The 25,064-nt window shown below is 42.3% G+C and overlaps 1 protein-coding gene across 1 annotated transcript; it reads right to left on the reverse strand.

The window, feature by feature from the left end:
- Nucleotides 1–15,086: 15,086 nt before the first annotated feature.
- Nucleotides 15,087–23,120, reverse strand: TMEM212 (transmembrane protein 212). Its single transcript, XM_048864810.2, has 3 exons — nucleotides 22,941–23,120; nucleotides 17,964–18,023; nucleotides 15,087–17,364 (listed from the first exon to the last, which is right to left on the reverse strand). The coding sequence occupies exons 1-3, from the start codon at nucleotides 23,103–23,105 to the stop codon at nucleotides 16,990–16,992; spliced, it is 600 nt and encodes a 199-aa protein (XP_048720767.1). The 5' UTR covers nucleotides 23,106–23,120; the 3' UTR covers nucleotides 15,087–16,989.
- Between the last annotated feature and the right edge of the window lie 1,944 nt (nucleotides 23,121–25,064).

Genomic DNA, 25,064 nt, shown 5'->3' on the forward strand with positions numbered 1-25,064 from the left:
TCTAGAAAGGGGAAAATTAATCAAAGCTTAGGGAGTACAGCTGGGCGAATAAAGGATTTTTCTGTTTGCTGGCAATTCTGAAAAATAAAATAAAAAGTACCCCCCAAATCACTTTTGTTTGAACCAAACACAATTTATTTTTTTTTTGGAAAATCAAAACATTGGAAAAAGATTTTGGAACAAACAAAATGTTTAATTTTGATTGTCTTGATTTCTGAACATTTTTAAATGTCTTTGATTCCTTTTTAAATAAAACTCAAGGAAACGTTGGAAAAAAAAAGTCATTATGAAATGAAACCAAAACATTTCATGTTGAAAACGTCAAAACAAAATATTTTGATTACTTTTAGATTTTTTTTTTTAAAGGAAACAATGTGGTGAAATTAACATAAAATGCACAACATTTCCATGATGCTGAATCTGTATTTTTTGCCCCAAAAAAAGTTTTGATCAAAAACTTTTACCCAGTTCTATTAGGAAGTGCATCGTGACTCTATTTAAATATTCCGTTTCACAGGGCCTTCCCTAGGGAGGAGCGGGGCCAGAGGCGGAAGGGATGGATTATTCTCTTCCGGGACCAACCGCGCTGGCCAATTGCACTGGCCTATGGGACCTCCCAAAGCACAGGGCCCAAGTGGTCACCCCGATTTTCCCTATCCCAGTGGTGGCTCTGCCCTTTGGCCACATCTACACTACTGAGTCAAACAAACATGTTAGTCCCCCAACAAAACTCAGCTCATGTTTTAACTGTGTCTCTGGAAATTACTATGCGAGCATTAGTTGCAATGTAGATGGGACTTGTGTGTTTTACAGAAATATCGTTTATTGTTTAGGGATCTTGCTTGTCTATTTTGGTCTTGTATGGATAAGTCAAATGCTGTTCATGCCATTCTGGGCACTCCCGATCTAGGTAGGAACAGCTAGCCATGCAGCCATAAAGGGGTGAGAGAGGAGAGGGTGCAAGTATTACTCAGCTTGTGGCAGCATGGGGAGAACAAATCTCTGGGCTGGGAGGAACATAACCTAGCTGCCAGCATTGCAGAGGTAGGGAGTGAAAGTGGTGGAGGCAAGGGGTGAAAGACGATGGGGCAGCAGGAACTGGCAGAGCTGTGGGATGCTTCTTCCCTAATGTGCAATATTCGTGCTTTCAAAAAGGCTAAATAGGACCTGGAAATCTCTTCCCCCAACATTCACAACCAGACCCTTTTTGTAATGTTTTAATAAAATAACTGCTTGTGTGTTGTTGGGGGCCTGTCACCCCTCAATCTCTCCTCCGATACTGGCTGAACCAGGTTGGCGGTCATCCCAATTGCTGTAGTGGTGTCCTGGCGCTCCTCAAAGAGATCTTAGGCATCTCCCAGTCCAGCTACTCAGGTCCCTGGTTGCCCAGTCCATGAATGTGGTGTTATTCTTCCTTGCCCCTCACCACAGAATTGCATCGAACCTCCTGGCTATCTAAAAGCACATTAGGCTGCATGGAAGAGCAATCCCTGAGGGTTGAGTCAAGGTCTTCCCCGAATGGACAAGTTCTGCTCTGCACTGGACTTACTGTTAATATTCCAGACCCATTGTACTGGATGTTCAGTCCCTGGATCTTATTCACAACGCTGCTCAAAATTAAGTCCATCTCAAGTAGGTACTTGGACACCCAGCTGTACACCAAAAAGGTTCTCTTGATCCTGATATCCAAATTCAACTGGGCTTGATAATCACCAGTGCCCATGGGATGGCTTCAGGTCAGCTGGAAGCATATTCATAGGCAGAATTTTGAGTCTTCACCCCTTTGTATCTTTATAGAGAGTAACGATGGAATGGCAAAATAGAAAGGATTCTGTGACTCGACTGAGCTCTTGACCTTGAGAAACCCATCCCTGCTGGATAAAGCAGAGCTGCAGCTAGTGTAAAAATCTTACTTAATCAATACTAGATATCTTCATCTTTCCATTCATTCCTCAATTGTGATAGTGAAGAGGCTGGCCTGTATTCACACCGCTACCAGACTTCCTATTTACCAGTGAAACTCTGTTTCATGGGTTGCTGTCTGTCATTAATTCATCTTTCATAATTGTGCCCCAGAGAGGGGGAAATTCTAATGTACCTTAAACAGCTCCTCATTTTTTAATTGTTATTGTTGTCTGCTCAGATGATACTGAGGTGTCATTTTTGATTGTTTGTCACTGAATTATGTAAATCCCTGAGGATTCAACCATGACTTAAAATGTCTTCCCTTTTTAGCAGTCTTTCCTTGAAGGCCACTTGCTCCTCAGATTATTTAATTTTTGTGTTCTTGTGACAAGTGCTAGACTGAAAGGCTACTAACTTTAATGGTGACCCCAAACAAGTAACAACCAACAGAGTACAAGGACTTTCAGTCATTAGCGGGGCTGGATTCAGCCTGGTGACTGAAAAAAAACCCTTCAGTCCTGCACCAATTGCCTGAGTCATCCAAACTCCAGTGTATTCAATCATTTGGGAAAAGACTTGATAACTAGTTTGTGTGGAGTGCATATGGATAACTGGCTATAATCTTTGGTGTCCTGGGAGTAGGAATGAGGTAGGGATTTCCCTTTGGACTGATCTCTGAAATTTATATTCCACTTGTTTTTTGGGGGAAATACTTACCTAAACCAAAGCGCTGGATCTGAACACCCTTAATTTTCCATTTTGAGGTGCATGGGGGCGGGAAGAATGGACTCAATCCAAATCTGGGATTCAGCTTTTGGTGACTGACCCTTACCTCTATAAGAGAAAACCCAAAAACCAGTTCTAAAAACCTCTGAACTTAATGGGGAGTGTTTGAAATCTGAATTTTGTACCCTAAGACCACAACTGGTAGAAAAATGTCAGTAGAAGTGTTCTACAGTCCTTTGTTAATAATATGTCAATTAGAGAGCCTAAATGACAGGGCAGAATGAATGGTGACATTTTTTGATGCGCTATAATTATGTCTTTCCCAGGATACTCCTGCAGGCATGTTAAAATTGGAAAGACCTGTCCCATTTTGGATTCAAATGAAAGTATAATTTTAGAAGTAACCTCATAGCAACATTGCTGTAATGATCTGAGAGGAGTATATTCACTCAGACCATTTCACTTATATTTTACTGCTGGTATTTTTACAAGCTGCTTAGTTAACTATCTATGGGAATCTATCAACACTCAAAGATATTTCTGCGTGTCTGCTTTTACATAGCTAGGCGAAACCTGAGTATTCATTTGGTGCCTTCTGGTAGGTATGGGCTAATAAAATCTGTATATTAATTCCTTCTAGTCAGTTTTTCCAAGTCCCTCTTGCCAAGGGCCCTCCTCCAGTACAGATATTTGATATAATTTAGAATGTCTATCTTAAGAGTTTTCTGCAGCTGACCATCACGATAGTATCTTGGCACAATTATAGTCCGGCATTTATTTTTGGACATACATCTGCATTGCAATACTTCTGGAATCAAAACTCAGTAATTGTGATGAAAAGGGAGTGTCATACAACAACATCATCATGAGATTTTAGAATATTCCCAGCAAAACAATTCCTTGGGAAGTAAACATTCAGTACTGCTATGGGGCACTCCATACAATACAAGCAAACTCAGCACAGTTTTCAAATACAAACCACCTCTGGAGCTATAAACTCTCCAGTTTCAGAGTAACAGCCATGTTAGTCTGTATTCGCAAAAAGAAAAGGAGTACTTGTGGCACCTTAGAGACTAACCAATTTATTTGAGCATAAGCTTTCGTGCGCTACGAAAGCTTATGCTCAAATAAATTGGTTAGTCTCTAAGGTGCCACAAACTCTCCAGTGAGATTCATCCTTTCTCCAAAATGAAAGGAACCATTTTCAAAGTCAGAGCACATCCAAATTGCAGGTAGAAGAAACAGAATGCCAATGGCTCAAACACTTTTAAGGTCAGAAGGGACCATTGTTACCATCGGCATGACCTCCTGCACATTGCAGGCCACAGAACCTCACCCACTCCTGAAATAGATCCCCTAACCTCTGGCTGAGTTACTGTGGGCTCCGAGAGGGAGTTTGGGTGCGGGAGGGGGCTCAGGAGTGAGTGCAGGCTCCAGGAGGGAGTTTGGGTGTGGAAGAAGGTGTGGGGTCCAAGCCGCACTTACCTGGGGAGCTCCCCAAAAGCTGTGACATGTTCCTCATCATAGGTGTAGCCAGGCAGCTCTGCGCACTGCCTCTGCCCACTGAGGCCGTCCCCTCAGCTCCCATTGCCCGTGGTTCCCAATCAATGGGAGCTGCGGAGCCGGTGCTTGAGGCAGGGTCAGCGCACAGAGCCTCCCAGGTCACATTTCTCCCTAGGAGCTGAGGGACTTGTTACCACTTCCAGGGAGCGGAATGGAGCCAGGTAGGGAGCCTGTCCTCCTCGCCAACCTGATTTTTACCAGCCTGGTCAGCAGTGCTGACCGGAGCCACCAGGGTCCCTTTTCAAATGGGGTAGGGTTGCCAGGTGTCTGGTTTTCAACCGGAACTCCCAAGCTGCCGTGCAGGAAAACCTTGTGTCTTCCGGAACAGCCTGAGCTTTTTATGTGTGCAATGCAGGTTCCAGGGCAGCTGAGGAGGCGGTCTGTGTTACTTAGCTGCCCCAGGGAGATTACCGATGAACCCAGGAAGCTGAGTAACACAACGCTGCCTCAGCCAGCCCAGAACACGCATGGGGCATAATAATAAGTAGGGCTGTCAAGCGATTAAAAAAATTAATCACACGATTAATTGTGTGATTAAATCGCACTGTTAAACAATAGAATACCATTTATTTAAATATTTTTGGATTTTTTTACATTTTCAAATATTGATTCAATTACAACACATAATACAAATGTACAGTGCTCACTTTACATTTGTTTTATTACAAATATTGTCCACAGTAAAAAACAAAAGAAATAGTATTTTTCAATTCACCTAATACAAGTACTGTAGTGCACTTGCTTTATCATGAAAATTGAACTTACAAATGTAGAATTATGTACAAAAAAACCCTGCATTCAAAAATAAAACAATTAGTTTTAGTGCCTACAAGTCCACTCAGTCCGACTTCAGCCAATCGCTCAAACAAGTTTGGTTACAATTTGCAGGAGATAATGCTGCCTGCTTCTTGTTGACAATGTCACCTGGAAGTGAGAATAGGCATTCGCATGGCATTTAGGAGCCAGCGTTGCAAGGTATTTATGTACCAGATATGCTAAACATTCGAATGCCCCTTCATGCTTTAACCACCACTCCAGAGGACCTGCATCCATGCTGATGATGGGTTCTGCTTGATAACAATCCAAAGCAGAGTGGACCAACGCATGTTCATTTTCATCAATTGAGTCAGATGTCACCGGCAGAAGGTTGATTTTCTTTTTTGGTGGTTTGGGTTTTGTAATTTCCACATTGGAGTGTTGCTCTAAGACTTCTGAAAGCATGCTCCACACCTTGTCCCTGTCAGATTTTGGATGGCACTTCAGATTCTTAAACCTTGGTCGAGTGCTGTAGCTATTTTTAGAAATCTCACATTGGTACCGTCTTTGCATTTTGTCAAATCTGCTGCGAAAGTGTTCTTAAAACGAACATGTGCTAGGTCATCATCTGAGACTGCAATAACATTAAATATATGGCAGAATGCGGGTAAAACAGAACAGGAGACATACAATTCTCCCCCAAGGAGTTCAGTCACAAATTTAATTAACACATCGTTTTTTTTAATGAGCATCATCAGCATGGAAGCATGCCCCCTGGAATGGTGGCCAAAATATGAAGGGACACAAGAATGTTTAGCATATCTGGCATATAAATACCTTGCAACGCTGGCTACAAAAGTGCCATGCAAACACCTGTTCTCACTTTCAGGTGACATTGTAAATAGGAAGCAGGCAGCAGTATCTCCCGTAAATGTAAACAAACTTGTTTGTCTTAATGACTGGCTGAACAAATAGTATGACTGAGTGGACTTGTAGGCTCTAAAGTTTTACATTGTTTTGTTTTTGAGTGCAGTTATGTAACCAAAAAAAATAAAAATCTACATTTGTAAATTGCACTATCATGATAGAGATTGCACTACAGTACTTGTATGAGGTGAATTGAAAAATACTATCTCTTATCATTTACAGTGCAAATATTTGTAATAAAAATAAAAAGTGAGTACTGTACACTTTGTATTCTGTGTTGTAATAGAAATCAATATATTTTAAAACGTAGAAAAACATCCAAAAATATTTAATACATTTCAATTGGTCTTCTGTTTAACAGTGCAATTAATCGAGATTAATTTTTTTGAATTAATCGCATGAGTTAACTGTGATTAATCAACAGCCCTAACAATAAGCAAAAACTTCCCATTCAAACCCTGCATCCAGCAGCCGCAGCTCCACCAGGGGAGGCTTAGCCTGCCTGGCCTATTATACCTACCACCCTCCCAGTGCCAGCTACAAAAATTGCCTTTTTGTTATATCAGATGGCAATTTTTGTCTAGTTGTAAATGCAGACAAACATTGTCTTGTTTCATGTGGTTTGACTTTAAACTAAATTGCCTTGCAGGCAAAAGATGAGAGGTGAGATGACTCTTACTACTGACCAGCATTTGTAGTAAAGTCTCATGTTAAAACAAAGCAGGAAATAGTTTGTCAATAATAAATCATTAGCAGGTGTCCTGAGGAGGGAAAGGTTGAGAGGGGACTTTAATGATGTTGTTTTCTTCAGTGTTATTAGTACCTGCCTGGTAGGATTAATGTCCAGCATTTGCTAATGTAGGTCAAACATAAATGATTGCACTTGAATAGTAACTTGAGAAGAGGTTGCTGTGAAACCAGACATTTCAGCAGGGAGATCAGTAAAGTGGAAATGTCTAGGTAAGAAGATCAAGAGGATGATGGATGTTTTAAAAAATGTTTGGGAAATGTGAACTTGAATAACCTTTCTTTGCACAAAGCATAATTATATTTGTATGTACGAGAAAATGTGCCCCTTACTTAATTGGTAGTTTGTAGACTCCACGTTTTCAAGTCTTCCGTAAAATTTGTAAGCCCTGCATACTTTGGAAACCACAGCTTCCTTCACATTTTTCAGTGTAAAGATGATTTGGCTACATTTGTTTATGGGATGTATTATCAGAATTAAAGCCCTCCATCTGTGAGAGGAATTGGTGGGCTCAGTTCAGGTCCTCATTTATAGCTCCTCACATTACAATCATAACCCCCGCCCCATTGCAAATGATTCTAATTGCCACCCTTGTTGCCGCTCTCAGCAGAGAGGCAAATAAATAAATGGTCATGGGAACAGAATAAGCCCCTTGTGCCTAGAGGACAGATTTGAGGTACATAGGTTCTGCCTACACTAGACTTCTTTCAAAAGATTTCCCACTGTTGCTATCACTGGTGCAGCTCTATCAATGGTAGTGATGATGGTGCTGGGGTAGACAAGCTGCCAGGGTTTAACTCTCCTAGTCAGAATAGGTCTAGATGGCATGGTTTACACCAGTGCTTTCACCACTGTGAGGGAGCAGAACTGGGGACAGCAATGGTGCATTGATTTCAGTGGGAGTTTTTTCTGAGTGAAGGCTGCAGTATCAGGCCTCCAGCAAACTGCTCTCTGCAGATGGACACCTGGACCTACATGGAGCCAGGGTTTGCAGGATAGAGGCCTGTGTTTGTATATTGTGTTTATTTTTTGGAATGCCTCACAAATAGTTGCTAAAACTGGATGAAAAACTCTCAATATATTCAAATTTGATTAGGTGAATCTGATTATTTCAAGAGCGCAGTTAGCAGAAAAGGCACTGAAAAGAACATTAGTGCTTTCACAAAAAGGAGATGCATGTCTTAAAAGGTACTTAAATAATTGAAGAAGAAAATGAAATAAAACTTTGAAACTATAGATTTGTAAACGAAGGTGTTTTGCTGGGCAAAAGAATAATTTTGCAAAGTAGACTGTGGTTCTCAGTGCTATCAAAAAGTACAATTTTACTCTCAGTGGAGACTAACCTGAATGGGAGAGGTGAGCGGGTATGGGCAGGCAACAGACACGGTCTGTCACTTCAAAACACTGGAAACTTTGATCTTCATCCTTAACCGTCTATGATCTTTAGAAGGGCTGACCTGCATATTTAACTTAAACTGTACTTCTAACATGTGGTTGACAGCTGGAGGAGGAGGGGAAATAGCCCAGTGATGAAAAATACAAGTTTATTGCATAGCTGTAATTCAGATCTGCCCAGCTCCTAATGAATCCTTATTGTTTCATATAAAAACACCAAGCAACATTCAGTCCTTGTGTAAAGCTGCATTAGGTTCAGTGGGATAGGGATTACATGTCTGCTTAAAGTTAGGCACATGTTTAAGTACTTTGCTGAATAAGGGCTTTTATTTTCTCTCTAGATCAAGACTGTTTTAGGTAGGTCTCTTGCCCCTGCCTTTCCACCCCCTCACTTATTCCCTCTCCTAGGCTGGCATACAAAATATTCCCAATCTCAATAAATCAGCTGTCAGCTGTAGCCAAATATCTTGCAATAGATCGGTATATGCTCAGATTGCTTAAACGAGATACCCCAGCTCCCTTTTTCATAAGGAATGCTGAGAAGGCTTTAGATGGGACGAAACTGGGGTAGGGGTATGGGAGCTTCTACATCTAAATGGTGTGCAAGAATTAATCCACTCAGCTCCCATCCAATCAAACAGGAAGCACATGGCAAATCTCTGTTCACTCAGATGTTGTGGGTTAGTGCCTAGCACTCTAGAGGTGCCTTAACAACTGATGAAATATAGTTTTTATAGCAGAAGCCAAATGGCTGTTGCTACCAATGATTTGATTTCAGAATTGCTTTTTCCCTTGGTAAGGGCTCTGACGAGGATACTTGATATTCATTATTTGCACCGTAATGCAGAGCGCTCCCTGAAGTGACCACCATAAGTGGGTGCTAATGTGGCATCGTGTTTGGAGGTTTCAATTAGGGAGACCATACATCCCGTTTTGGCTGGGACAATCCCTTTTTTGAGCCCTGTCTGGGTCCTGACCTTTTTTGGCAAAAGTGGGGTGTGGAGGAATGTGCGGGGTGAGCAGCGATGCCAGCCCTCTGCAGGGGGAAGGCAGGGCTCGGGCAAGCAATGACATTAGCCCCACCCGAGGAGTGGGGGCAGGGCTCAGGCAAGCATCTCAGGCCAGCCTTGAGGGGTGCTCGGGTGAGCAGCTCATGCATAGGTGTTGGAACTACGGGCACTGGGGTAGTTGTGGTTTGATGTGGTTTCCATTATATACAGGGTTTACAGTTTGGTTCAATGGTTCTCAGCACCCTCAGTATACAAACTGGTCCAGCACCCCTGGGCTCAGGACAGCCCCACACTGAGGGGTGGGGGAGGAAGGGCTCGGGCTAGCCTCATGCAGTGTCCCATCTTCCCTTTGGGAAATATGGTCACCCTAGTTTCAATGCATGCTTAACAATACATGTGCTACTATACCTTTGAGGCAACCATCCCATTAATGGCTTTCTCTGGGTGTACTGGAGGCTACCGCGCAGCAGGATGCAATACACAAAATCAATGTTGATAAGTTAATGCTAACATAAGGCTTTGTTGTCCCTAACTGGTCCTCTATGCCCAGGATTAAAGCCGCCTCTGTTCACATGGGACCTGATCCACAAACCAATTACAAAGTCTCCTATTGATGTCATTGGCCTCTGGATCAGCAACATGGATCCCACTGTGCTTTAGCTATGTTGGAGCACAGAACATTATGATCCTCATGAAGTAATCTAGAATTTGTACTTCCCATGATCTGTGTGTAGGTGATGCCATGCAGGTTGCTGGGATTTATGTATACTGAGCTGGCTAATCCTGGTAACAGCTGGGGTTCATCCTGTAAGGGGCTAAGTACCGGAGCCCCATCCAGCAAAACACTTAAGCAAGTGCTGAAAGTTAAGCATGTGAACAGTCTCATTAATGTTAATGGGACTAATCATGGGCTTAACTTTAAGCAGATTCTTAAGTGTTTCTCTGAAATTGTGGAACTTATCAAAATCATTCTTTAAATAGTTATTTCCCCCCTTTATTGAAAAAAAGTTTTCAATAGGAAAACACAGATTGAGACGTATTTAAAAATTCTTTTGATTAAAAAATTAGACAAAAATGGGTCCAGCTGAATGCTGAGAAATGGAAACAACTTCAAAATAATTTTTCACATTTCCCCATTATTCAGCCAGCTCTAAAATGAATTCAGGTTTCCCAATATACCAGCTTTGCACCAAGGTGGATAGGGTGCAGTCACACCGATATGTTCTTTCATCTTCTACAGAATGCCTATGTGTCTGGCTGCCTTCCCTCCCAAGTTACAGACAAATGCCATTGCTGTGGCTTGTGAAAGTGTTTGAGTGGAAGCCATAGGAGACCTTTTCTCTTTGAACTGACCAACTTTATACTGTCAGCATTGCTTAGCAGATGTGAGGGCTCCTGTGGTTTATGCCAAAGTGAAAGTAGACTAAGCAAGATAAAGCTCATGCAAGGGTAAATAATTACTACTTACTAGACAATATTACTCCAGATGTAGCTGTCAGCTATTGTACAAACCCTTGATAATCTTGGTTAATGCTTAAAACTTTCAAATCTAGAACTGCACAACCAATTATTTACCTGATTAAAAACAATATTTTGAAGGAGAACAAGTTCACTGTGTACCCCCACGTTAATCAAAACATGCTTTACCAATGACTAATATTATGACAATAGCATTCCAATAAGTGTGTAGAAATGTTTCAAGATTAGCGAAGATTCTGGTTTACCATATATGCTTTTGTCTCTAGAAGGCAGATAAATAAAATGAAATTTACTATTTCAAACACTTTTAGCAATTTATCAAATGAAATATGAAGTATCACTGAAAGAGTTGTGGCTACGTTTAAGTATGTCAGATTAACAGCTCCATGCAATCACACTCCATCACCCAATGCACAGCACAGAGACAAGGCATCTGATACTTTCGACACATACCTATTGTAGTACAGGTAAACCCAAATTTGATTAACAATATTACCAAAGAGCCTTTTGCGCAAAATCCCTTTGTATCCCCACAGCACAACGAGAGGCTGTTGGATTCTCTCCTGATTTTATAAAACCCCAGCAGTCTTGCCAACTCTTTTGATTTTAAGGCCAGGCTCATGACATGATATTTTACTTAAAGCCTCAGCTCCTTGAGTCAGGTTATTACAGGAGACTTAACTTCTATTGAAAAAATAAAATATCTAGCCCTCAGGTTTGGTAATTAGAGCATGAAAATGTGACCCAAGTGTAACCTAAAAGGCTCCAAAACCAGAAGGCACATTTAAAAAAAACCAAAAACCAACAGCTTTGTGACAGGGCCACTCACCTCACATGAGTGCACCTGTTACCCAGGTGTGTCTACAGCTGCACTCCCTCTGCATTGTGCTGCTTGCGGTGACCCCTGCTGGCAGTTAAACTTAGGAGAATTTCAGTGACTCAGCCCTCCAGTTGAGTCACATACCGTCCATGTTCACAAACAAAACAAACCCCTCCTGGGGTGCAAGTCCAACAGGACTCTCTCACAGTACCCTGGGCTGACCTGCCTCTCAAATTGTCCCTGCTGTGGTATGGAGCATTACTCCCAGGGCTTCCTCCCTGGGAGCTTTTCGCCTGTTGCCTCAGCTCTCCAGTTGGGCACTCTTTATAGTTCAACTCCCTTCCGGAGTGGTATCAAAAGTCCCACAAATGTTGACTCTGTCTCTGGGACTTCAGCTTTGTGGCTTCAGCTCTGTGGCTGTGGGCTACTTCCCTTTTCAGGGCTTAAGCCGCTTCCCTAGTTGCTGAGGGGCAACCCAGGCCCACCCACTACTCTGGGTCCAGACCCAGAGAACTTATAAGTAGCAGCTTCCTGCTGCATCCCATTAATACTGTCTGCATTTCCTTTGACCACTTCCCTGTCGCCCCAGTGCCTTCACCCTTATCTCAGGGCTGAGGTTTTTCTTGCTCACTTTCCTTACTCCAGCCTACAACTGCACTCTCCAGGAGCTCCTTTTATATGCAGCTGCTGGGCTCTGATTTGCTGCTCCCTGCAGCCTCTCTCTGATTGGCTGCTTCCCCCTCAACCTCTTTAGGCATCATGGAGGACTCACTGTGGCATTACACAGGGTACAATCTGGACTGCTGAACAGCTGTGTCCCCTCAGTTCTCCAACATGGGGGGCCTTTTACACTGCTTTGCTATGGCAGCAACCACTTCTGGTCTGCTCACACACAGCCTCCAGCATGTAAATAACTCCTAGCTATATGCTATGAGTGCTATGGCCAACCATTCTTGAATTACACTGCAGGGCAAAATCAGGAAGCTCCCAGTTCCAGACTTTCTCTCAGAAATGTGTGTCTTGTACTGCCCAGTCCTCTCCCGGACAATAAAAGCTCATTTAAGTCCATCACTATATTAATAGAAAATAGTATGCACAAATCTGTTATTTCAAATGGAGTTTCCCAAACACTTCAGTCCACGCACACTGTTTAGATAAAACAATAAAACAAGTTTATTAACTGCAGAAAGATAGATTTTAAGTGACTACAAGTAATGAGGCATAAAAGTCATAATTGATTACAAGTAAATAAAAAGTAAAAGACTAACTTAACAAGCTAAGTGAATTCAAAGCAAACATCTCTCATCACATATTCTAGCAGTCCTATGGGCTGAATCGTTCAGTCACAATCCCTCCCTTAGTCCAACGCTGTTTCCTTTGTTCTGCTGCTGTTGTCAATGTTGTGAGTAGAGGTGGAGGGAGAGAGAACTTGGGCGGTCTGTCCCCCATTCTGATATTTTTTCCTCTTTTTTGAGAATCATCTCCACTTGGGTTCAGGAGACAGAAAGTTTGTGGGGATGGGAACCTCCAGCTGCTTCTTTGCCAAGATGCAAATTTCTCGCTCACACCTTTATTCCTGCCAAAGAATGGCCATTTGATTTTGTTGGTTGATATAACCATTAAAACATATTGTTTTATAACTAAATAGAGCCTTTACAATACATTTGGTACAGATTTTTGCTACCTAGGAGAGTGTGCTATAACTACAGACATTTATACAAGTAATTATATAGCTTAATATTTTCAAATTCTTATTAATTAATTGCACATTTTTAGCATGTTAGAAAACAGTGAATGATATATTGCTTATTTACTAGATAATTAACTTTTTGCTTATGATTTGTGTCAAGCTGCATTGGATGGCCAGTGGAATTTAAACACACACAAACAGCATATAAAATTCATTTTTATTAAACAAAACAAGCCCTCAATAAAGTATATGACTTGTTGTGCCATATTTATTATGCTTGACCTCAAAAGTTAAATGTTTTTCCCCTGGTTCTTTCTTTATATAGAAAAGCAGCCTTTAACTCAAAGCTTTAGATTGAGGCTCATGGATTCAGTTTATTTATTTTTTATATAAATGTGTTAAGAGATTTTAATAAATTTAGGCCTTAACATATTTTATATTAAATTCAAATTTCATATTAAACCGATTTATTTTAAAGAGAAAAATTTATTATAAATTAAATGACAAAATAAAAACATCCCATTTAAATTAAAAAAACCCTTGATTTAAATTTTTTTTTGTCCACCCTGTTTTAACGTGATATGCAGATGCTTTGGGACTCCAATTTCTTCCATTGTCCTCTCCCATCACCAGGTGTCTCCACTGATGAAAATCAGCCCCTTCATGTGGTTCCCAGAGTTGTCACGCTGTATGTCAGCTCCCTATTTAAAGTACGTTTTTTTTATAGCCACCAAGCTGCACCCCATCAGTTTGGCTAACAAAGAGGTAGCATGGGTAATGGGTCACATGTAACTGCACTTGCTACATATTCCTAGGACCAGCTCTCTCAACTTCATTGACTTCAAGCAGGGTTGCCACATAGCTAAGACAGAATTTTGGCCCATTGACTTCAGTTGGATTGCATAGGTGTAAACTGAGAAGAGAATTTTGCCCAAGGAGTATAGTGAGAACTGAATGAGGCTTTCATGTTCTGGGGGACTTTATATAGTCACTGCCTTTAGGTGGCTGTGAATTTTATTTCTTCCTGAAATTTCAGTTTGATCTGAATTCAGCAAAGCTTTTCAATTTTGACCAAGGTAGAATTCATAGAATCATAGAATCATAGAATATCAGGGTTGGAAGGGACCTCAGGAGGTCATCTAGTCCAACCCCCTGCTCAAAGCAGGACCAAAGCAGGAATTCCACCAGCTCTGCAAGGTGAGGGCAGAGAGCGAGTAGCTCTGCACAGTAGCATATTCTGAATATGAATATTAGTAAAATGAAAACTGATGAACTCTGTTCTTTGAAGGCTCGCCCCTCAGGCAGGGAACAAAGTGAAAGCCTGAGCCTCCAGTTGATATGGAACTGCACCCAGGAGCAAAAGTCTGCAGGATCAGGCCTTAGATCAGGGATCGGCAACCTTTGGCACGCGGCCCGTGAGGGAAAGCTGCTGGCGGGCTGGGATGGTTTGTTTACCTGCAGCGTTAGGGTTGCCGAGGGATGTGCTGGCCGCCCTTCCTGCAGCGCCCATTGGCCTGGAATGGCGAACCGTGGCCAGTGGAAGCTGCGATCGACCGAACCTGCTGACGCTGCAGGTAAACAAACTGGCCCAGCCCGCCAGCGGCTTTCCCTCACGGGCCGCGTGCCAAAGGTTGCCAATCCCTGCCTTAGATGAATTCATTAAATGCCTGATTTGCATTGCTAGCCAGTTGTTTCCTGACTAGCAGGTGCCAAAATATAATGATAGTAAAGTGGGGCACATGCACATGGGAATTCATAGAAGAGAACTGGAAAGTTTGGCAGAAAAGAGTGTAAAATGTACAGCTACCTGGTGGCCGCTGTAGCTGATTCTGTGGATGTTGTAGATGGCTATTTAACTGTATGTTGCTCAATGTAAAAGGAGTACAAGTTACGTGAATAACCACAGGTTCATTTAAAAAAAATACCAAAGCGTTTAAAAGAATGTTTTTCCTTTTTTTTTTTCCCTCCTGGCAGGTTGCAAAAATACCCTCCAATAATGAAATGAAAACAAGCTGAATGGTTACATTTCATGGAGGAGGGAAGATATAGTTGCAGCCAGCTGGAGCATGTCTGGGCCAGTGTCTCGCTTCTTTTCTTTCTGCTAGTTTAGTGCTGCTCCAAGAATGCAGACAATGCTAATGCTGTCTGTCACTGTTTCAGATTTGATTTCCACACTCAGAACTATACTTATTAAATGAAACCCCATTGTCAGGCTGGCACATTTCCCCACTGCTCTTTTAGGTTTTACTTTTGAATTGCTCCTATGTGCCTGGGTGCCATGCTCACATGCTGGAAATGAACTAGTGCAGTACGGAATAAGGTACAAATATGAAGGGAGAGTATTGTATTGTCTTAATCAAGCTTGTTGTATTAGCTCTGTATCAAATCTTCCAAATTTCTTTTGCAGTCTCATCCACAGCTAAGGCGCACATAAATCTTTGAGGGTGGACTCAGCAATGAGGCAGGGAAGGATGGGTTTTAAAAGAGTCTCATGACTGATGGATCAATTAGGTGTTCAGTTGGAGGCTGGTCTGCAGGCAGGGTACTGACTGTACTGCTTGTAGGAGAAAACTTTTAGATAATCAGGGCTTGATTGTGCAAAGTGCTGAGCACCCAAGCCCTGGCCCAGCAAAGCACCTAAATCTGTGGGTAGTCCTATTGTCTTCAATGGGACCATTCATGTGCTTAACTCAAAGCATGTGCTTAACTGAGTGCTGGATCAGGGCCAGAATGTTCAGTATCAACAGGACTGAACTCTCAATGAAGAATAGGAAGTGGTTAACAGTGGTCAACAGAACAGGAAGTGGTCAACAGAATGCAGGAACATCCATCTGGGGAAATATATATTGGAGGAGAAGTAGTAACCATAAAAATAACAAAAGGTCAGTTCATGTCTTCTGAAAAATACCACGGAAGACAGGAAAATTATGAACAATATCAATAAAGCTCATGGGAAGTACAAATACAAGAGATGTCCAGTGCAAGCTCTTTGGTCTTTTCAACCTCACTTTAAACTAGGCTCATGACTTGCAACCTTTTCATTAGGCTTGTAGCCCTTTAATGGCCATTGATGTGACATGATTCATTATTCAATAAGTGCCAACAGTGCCAAATAAGAAGGTGAGGTCCATGCTGTGACAGGTTCCTCACAGCCTGGGCTCCCTTTCACACTGTACTGCTATGACAAGCTGCAAAGCCCTCCAGCCTGCACTTTCACCAGCATTCACACAGGTAGGGACACACCCAGCTGCAGTTACAGGCAGGCTCTCTAACCACCAGCTGTAACCTTGGGAGTTCAATACAAGCCTGGAGTGGCAACTATTAATTTTTAGAATCCTTGCAGGCCCCCACTTTCTGCACTCAGAGTGACAGAGTGGGAATTCAGCTTGACAGCTCCTAACTGCCAAGAAATTTGGCCTTGACTCCCAGTGCTATCTGTACATTAGCCTTGAGCCTTCCATGCTTTTTCAGAGACAGTGCCTGATAAATCTGCACACAAAGTAGGGATGTCACACCTTTAATGATGATTATTTTTGACACCTGGCCTTGCTGTTCAGGTAACATGTCTGTGCCTGTATAGCTTTTAACTATACCTCACACTGTAACCAGTCAGAATTTCACAGTCATAAAGGAGGAGCGAATTCAAGAGCTTCTACTCCAAGGGTTTGACTCCACTGAAGTCAAAGAAAAGGTTCCACTTGATTTCAGGGGGTGTTGAATCAGGTCCTAATATCACAGGCCCTTGTTGCATATGCTAAAGAAATATCCCATTTAGGTGAAATAGTATTAGGGCACAAAGGATCTACAGGGCCACTTATTTATCTCATTTGAATGGGCGTAAATCTGGAATAGTTCTGTTTTCTTCAGTTGAGTTATTGAAGTGTAAATCTGGTGTGAGTGAGTTCAGGATGTGGCCTAACCTTGAGCAGGTCTGACATGCCACTAAGTAAAGGGAAGTTGGTAGTCATAGCTACTGTGTTATTGGCAGTAATCCGCTTTCCCTATAATGATTGATACTCACATTTAAATGTCCAAATTGGAGCAGTCTTGCAGTGAGCTTGATCACAATAGCCAAAGAACCACAAAACATGACAAAACTTGAGCAAAGGTCTAGTATTTGTAGAACCAGATGGTACCACTCGTAGTGCAATGGGTCCTTGCAAAGAGACATAAATTCCTTGTAGGGAAAAGGGAACAAAACTGCATAACCGAGATAGTTGGTCCCTGCAATCCCAGCAAATGAATAGTAGCAATATGGACCAAGCAGGATGGAGACAATTGCAACAGCAAATTGAATTGGGGAGCCCATGATGCTCAATATGCCAAAGGTGAAGCTAGCTTCCCACTGAAATTGAGACAGAAACATACTATTACTCTTCTGACTAATGAGAGGAAAAAATCTATTAAAAACCTTTGACTAAAGAGAGTGGGAGATTTCCTATTACTTCACTTCTTTTCTATTCTAAACCCTAATGTGACCAGAACAAGAAACATACTGGAGGGGGAAATAAGCAAAATCAATATCATATATGCCACTTGCTATAAAAAATGATGTGGATTCTCTACAGGGAAGATGAATGTAGGGAAACCAAATTTTGCTAAAAACACTAGAACAAATTAGAGCAGATGTATTTTATTTCTGCATTTGTCATGTATCACAGAAAGACATAAATTCCAGTGGGCGGCCTTAACTTCCAAACTTGAACACTAACAAAAATCCCCATTTTAAAGACAGGAAGTAACTCTGGAACTAGTAGAATCACCAAGCTGGTAGAACGTTTAAAGCTTGTTCGCTTTAAGCCCTGTATAGTGTATTTGATCCGCAATTTTAGTAGCAAACTATGCTTTTTCCTCTTGAATATAATATAATCTGGATTAACTCTGCAGTTCCCCTGACTTCTCTGCTGTATTTAGACACCATATTGAATAATGACATAAGCTTACAAGTGATCTTTGTGTTTGTCCTCTGTCAGCCAAAAGAATAAGTACACCAGCAATAACAGCCTGTGAATGAGGGAAACAGACAGTTACACCCGTAATACTTCGTAATGCTAGTAGTAATTTAAACTCTGAAATGCTTTGCAAACGTTTTAATCATTATCATAACTTGATGGGCCAAATTCTGCCTTCATTAATATTCATTAAACCTGCATCGCTCCCAGTGGGGTGGCACAGGTGTAACTGAGGGTAGCAATTAGACTGAGGTTGACTGTATGCGGTGATGATGATTTATTTGGGAACTCTGTCCGTACAGCCAATGAATTCTGGGTCATATTATGAAGTTGTTACTGTGAAAATTACTGGGTCACTGAATATCTCTGGGTGCATGTGTAGTCCACCATGGGCTGACGGCTTTTAGCACATACCCATAAGATTATGGACAATAGAGAGTTGTTAACCTTAATGACTCTGACTGCACAATGGGTATGCTAACAAGGTTGGCTGCAGCTCGGAGAACGAGTATACGCCAGTTCATCAATAGGAAGTTGATGAGGAAGACCCGTGTGGTTGCTGAATTCCCCACTGGAGGCACAACTCCATTTATGCTAAATATATCAGAAATGAATTTGGCTCACTGTGCTCAACTTTTTGCCAGCCCATGAATCTTGGATCTGCCTGTATCTTTGCTCCTAATAATGTATTGTTGATGATTGGAACCACCAAAGGCAAATGTGTCTGAAACAAGACTCTGAAGGTCAGAAGATCAGAAAATGGCATAATTTGGGCTCTCATTGCTGACACAGAGGCAAATGTATCAACAAGTTTGAAAACCCAGAACCTTGAGCAATATGGTTTTGTGGTTTGTTTCCCATTTCTGGCATGTTAAATGTTTTAAGACCTCAATTTTAATATTTCATGGCACTTTGTATTTAAAATTTTTGATTTAGGGAATTTGAAAATACTTCTCCTGAGGCCGAGCCTGAAATGATAATCTTGGCATAGCCATAACATAAAGTTCTCATGGATAAAAGCAGAAACATCTGGAGTCATGAGTGGTAGTTGGCTAAATTAAGCAGAAGAAAAGCCACAAGCAGGGGATCCTACAGGGTTCTAGCCAGAATAAATTAGGCTACAAAATAAGAGTACTATTAAGAGCAATTGTAATACTGAGGCTGCACTATAAGATGAGAGCCAAACTCTTTCATAATCTTCTTTGTCAACTGAGAGGGGTTCAATTTACACTTAATGCACATGTGGTTGGTGGAACAAAGGAAAAACTGAAGATGGATAAAAGCAAGGGAGGGATTATACATCATGCTGGTTTAGCTCCAGGCAGATAATTTAAACTAGTAGATGATCAGTTTCCAGTTTGTTTTAAATACACTGGCAAGACATGTTACTTTCTATCCCAAAGTTTAAAATGCCATAACATTGCAGTTTTGTAAGCACTGCCATTTTGGTTTTTTTTTTTCTTAATTCTTAATCTGATCCAGTGTAGCCAATGGGATTCTTTCCATTGACTCAGGGTCTGTTTTTAAAGGCATTGTTCAGCATTGTACAGCCAAACTCCCTAAACAGGCTGCTGCCTAGCAGAATTTTCAGTCCTAAAGTAGTTGGCACTTAGCCACCTATCTCCCCATTCACTTCCTGGGGTCATGTACGCACCTAAATATGGAGGCTGCAGAATCCTGGGATCTGAGTACTGCCCTGCCTAACAGGACTTTCAACACAAGCGAGGCAACCTTTAAGTGACAGGAGACAGGTCAGCTTCTGTGCACCAGTGTCTGCCTGCAACAATTACACTGCAGTCTTACACCATGTTCACCTGTTGCAGCTGCTACATCTACAAGGCCATTTCCATTATCTAGTTCGGAGCTGGAGAAGGAAAAGGAGTCATATTCCTCTCCCACTGGAATCCCCCCTCAGCACTGTCACTACCTGAGGCCACAGAACATGATGCACTCCACCGCCTGCTCCTGGATTCCAGACATTCAATGGATAGAGAGAACGGTGAATCAGATTTCCCCCCGTGCTGTGTAATCTGTATTTGTGCTCAGTCTGTGTTCTTCCCATATACGCGTGCATTCAGCACCAAGTGCATGATCCTGCTTTGAGCCATCCTCCAGACCGTTCTCCATGGGCTGCCCATCAGTGAAACATCCTTCTACCACCATCAGCTCAACTTCCCTTCCCCATCCCCTGCTCCACACGGACCCAGTCTGGCCTGATCCTCCCCTACCAAATGCCCATAACCCACCAAAATGGTACACTTCCCATGACTTTCCCCAGCCCCCATGTACCTCTTTTGTCAGACCCTCCCATAGCACCCAATCACTTTCGTGTTACCAGCCCTTACCTATCATTCAGACACATCTGTGTGTCTATTCCATCCCCCTTATGCAATCATCTTTGAGCATCAAACCACCTCCCAGCAGCCCCCTGTCTCTCACCTTCACCCCCCGCCCCCAAGCAGCCTTTCCTACTCCATTGCACCAATCTGCCTTTTACAGTTCTGTTTCCACTCGGTCATGACCTGGCCATAAGTGCAAGGCTAAAGTAAAGATGACTGACCCCAGTCTCAGCACATCCTACCAAACAGGCCCCTCACAAACAGTGGAGTGCCTGGGATGTCCTGTGACAGCTGCCACCAGGCTTGGAACCACTGGGTAGAAAATCTAAAGATGCCTGGTGGTTTGCACAGAAATACCCCCTAATGCACCATATCCCAGTCATTGTGGGGCTCAAGTTGGGGCTCTCAAGCCTTCCAGGCTCTCTCTACAGCGCAGCTGGGAGAATGGAAGTCCTGGAATGGGCTTCTCGTGTCTGTGGCTCAGAGGCTGCCCCACCACGTGGGCTTCTCCGGGCCAGGAGCCCTAGGACATCCAACCCCCTGGGCCAGCTGATTGCCTGACTCCCACAGCCTGGTGAGTGAACTGCCCTGAGAGTCAGGCAGACTGGAGAGCCAGCTGGCCCAGGAGTTTGGAAGCTCTAGGGCAGACCCTGTGGTGGGGCCTCTCAGAAGCCACAGACCTTGGAAGTCCTGGCAGCAGCTTGTGAAGCTGACATGATTCTTGTGAGTTTCACTGCTGCTCTTTTAGCAGCTGCAAGGGTCCATGGAGTGTATTTCATTTCCTGTGCTGGTGTTTCCAAACCAAACCTTTGTTGGAATTTCTGATTCACAGGAAATAAATAAATAAATAGGTTTCATTCACACTTGGAACAAAACCAAATTTCAAACAGTTGAAAATTCCTGCAAACCAGAAATTCCGAGTTTCAGCCAGCTCTACTTAGCACTCACTGTCTGTCTCTGTACTTTAGGATGAATGGTGCTGGATCAGTGGGCAGGGCCAAACATAAGCAATGTGAAGAAATCTTTCTATTACCATGATATGGTATCTTGGCCATCACAATGAAAACAAATCTGATCATACATGTAACAACTTATTTGTTCACTAAATTAGCAATGGCATTACCAGCTTCAGGACTTGGAGCCAGAGTCTTCCGTCCAGTTTTAAGCTAACCTCCCTCTTGAAGGCAATGAAAAGTTCTGCTTAAAAACTGATGAAACAGCATAGTTCTTCCTTAGTTCAAGGGGCTGTGGAATCAGAGCTGAGGCAAAGCTGGAAGTTTAAATTTAGTGGCTTGGATAAAATGGGATCTATAGCTGTACCACCCTTATTTTCACTTTGCTAAACCAAACCCACTCCATGTTTGTCCACATCTCTTTGTGGAATGTACCAGAGGAAGTGGCCACAAAATCATCCCTAAACAAATGACACTGTTAGAGACACCCTAATCCCATCAACAGCAATGTTTTAAGTAAAGTGATACCCAAAACTGCAATTAAACACTGGTGGAAGGGATAGGATGAGGATCACAGAACATAATTCAATCAATTCTGGCATATTGTTTTAATGTAATTTATTATGTGGATCCTAACATCAGCAGGACATCAGTAACTCTCAAAAACGTCAGCAATCCAAAGCGCTCAGAGTAAAGAATTTTTACTTGAGCATCTTTTGATGCCTCTTTTCTAGTAAATGAAGGTAGAAACTGGTGGGTGATTTCATGAACCAGGGAACTGAAGGAAAACTCCAAGACCCCATCCTTTTAAAGCCCTTTCCTCAGGGCTGAATTATCATCAAAACAATCACAAAACCAAAAGCAGATCAACTGAAAAACACTGGGCAATAATCCCCCAAAGGCTCCCCACGCTGGAACCAGCTAGTAGGGAAGAAGGAAGGACACCCTTTAATTCTCCTTTTGACCCAGCTTCCCCTTCCTTTTACACTCCACCCAAGCAGCAATGGGATCAGCCTGGAACTTGTAACCCTTTACAGGCTGCAATCTCTTTACGTTGTTACAAAATTCTGCCCTATAACATACAGCCCCCTGCAATGAGCTGACTTCAGTGGGGATGCACTAGGTGTAAACCAGAGCAGAATTTGAGTCTTAAACTATTATAGAGATTTCATGGGTCTGTGGCTGCATAATTTTTAACACAAAAACTTGCTGCACTTGTATACATCTTCATGCATAGTTTGAAACCTAAAACATAAACAGGCTTCTGCTGAAACTAAAGGACATGAACCCAAGAGCAGCAAATCAGTGTGAGAGAGGAGCCAAATTCTGATAACACTTGCAAGAGTATATCTCCAGTCATGTTACTTCACATTGACACTGGTGTAACTGAAATCCAGATTTGGCCCAGAGTTGGAGAGTTTCGTTTTTGCTAGCAAAGAAAAATTGTGAGAGCCAAATATCCTGAAACAATCAATATCTTAACATTTATTGCAAAGTTAAATCTTATCAAGGAGTTGCAGGGAGCTCCTGTATTTAATTTAATGTTGAATACTCCAAGTACTTCTTTTTAAAGAGCTTATATTAATAGGAATCAAATTCAGACATGGTTGACTTTTCTTAGAATTTCAGTAACTTCTCTAATATCTTTTCCCTGCTAACATTTTTCTTGTGGCCTACCAAAGTTCCATTCCAGATGGGACAGGTGATTCGAACGCTCCAGCCAGCAAACCAAGGCTTATAAGAAAAAACAGGAAAGAAAGCAAAAATTCCAGAGAAAATGCTTATAATCCCAAAGGTAATAAGTGTCCCTCCGGTACCCTCATACAGGCTCTTTGTTTTCATTGTGAGTCTCTCTCTCTCTCTCTTCCTCTTTCCCTCTGCTTGATTCACATCAAGGATTAGTAACTAAAGCCTAGTCAAAGACATTTCATTATAAACAGAAGTTTCTTAGAGACTGTAGTCATGACGCATGCAGATTGTGTACCTACCACGACAAAACATTATTCTAGTTAACTTAAATTAATCCTACGTAGCCACAAGTGGAATCAAAAAGGCACCTAATGTGCCCAATAACATAAAATGGCTTTCTTTAAAAGAATAATCCCTGTCCACTTTCAGCTGCAGAAAAACCCATCTAGTGATTTCGAATTACTTCTTCATCTGTCTTCCCATGAGGCGCGATCACTTCCTAGTTTGTGGAGAGCCAGAAATTTGCTGACAGCACTATAGTCAATTCCAATGTTTCCAATTCTGACTAGTGTATTAGAGCCAAGATTGAACCAATATCCTTTGTGTCTTATAGGTCAGCATGTGCAGAACACAGATGCATATGTCTCTGCATGTGACCATGCTCACCCCTAGCAATAGGTATTTATAACATAAAATTTGTGTCAGGAGGTTTTCACTGGGGATTTTGCTTGTTTCTGTTTTAAAATCAAGTGCCCTGCGCAATTCATGTTGTTAACTTTCGATCATCCCCCCAAAAACAGGCAGATAATTTCAGTTCCAAGCATGGGACAGAAGAGGGGCATGGGAAGATTCTGGGGCCTGTTCCTGCTGCCAGGGGCCATTGACTGCAATCGGAGCAGGACTAGTGATTACCACAAAAATTACACTGTTTACCGAACAGGTTCCCCAGTTGCTCCTGTACCTGCAACGACAAATATTTTGCTTGAAAGGACTTAAGTCATTATATTTGTTGCACATTATCACACGTAACTTCTGAGTCACAACTGCACAATACTGAAAACAGCGGAACTCATTTTAAACATGCTGCCCCTGGAGAGTTGCCATGGTTATATGATGCTTCAGTTAGGGTGGCCTCTGAGATGGCAATGGTATTACATAGAGGCGGAAGGGAACTATTTTCCAGCCCTCCGGAGTGAGTGGACACATCTCTACCTGTGTAATGTTAGTTTATTTGTGACAAGAACTGACAGCAAGTTCAGGGTCACTACTGTGTCCAATAGGGTGACCAGATGTCCTGATTTTATAGGGACAGTCCCGATATTTGGGGCTTTTTCTTATATAGGCGCCTATTATCCCCCAACCCCGTCCTGATTTTTCATACTTGCTATCTGATCACCCTAGTGTCCAGTGGGCCCAGCAGAGGTCAGAAGGGCTGCCAAACATCCAGCTGTGGCTCCCTAATTCTCAGGCTGTAATTTTATTGGCCCTGGCTGCTCCAATATACACCAGCTGGTAACAAACAGAGATCCAGCTCTCTTCCTGCCACTTATGTCCCCTAGGACTAGGTAGAGGAGGGGGTGCCATGCCAGTTCTAAGCCAGCTGAGGACTTCACCAGGTTGGGAGAATTCTGAGCTGGCAAGATGTGACAAGATTCCAGTTGTCATGGCTGCAGTTGTGCAAACAGGCTAGAGAATCTAGCCCTGGAAAGTCAAGGTGGCATGGGACTAGGGTGACTCGATAGCAAGGGTGAAAAATCGGGACAGGGAGTGTGGGGTAATAGGCACCTATATAAGACAAAGCCCCAAATATCGGGACTATCCCCATAAAATCGGGACATCTGGTCACACTACATGGGACACAATCCTTAATGCAATGGGTTGTAGACATTTAACCCCAGAAACCAGATGACCTTAGGAGTAAACAGTGAGGTGGCAAAATTTGCAGATGATACAAAACTACTCAAGATAGTTAAGTCCCAGGCAGACTGCAAAGAGCTACAAAAGGATCTCTCAAAACTGGGTGACTGAACAACAAAATGGCAGATGAAGTTCAATGTTGATAAATGCAAAGTAATGCACATTGGAAAACATAACCCCAACTATATGTATAAA

Source organism: Caretta caretta, chromosome 9 (assembly GCF_965140235.1).
Source record: "Caretta caretta isolate rCarCar2 chromosome 9, rCarCar1.hap1, whole genome shotgun sequence".
Classification (NCBI taxonomy): domain Eukaryota; kingdom Metazoa; phylum Chordata; order Testudines; family Cheloniidae; genus Caretta; species Caretta caretta.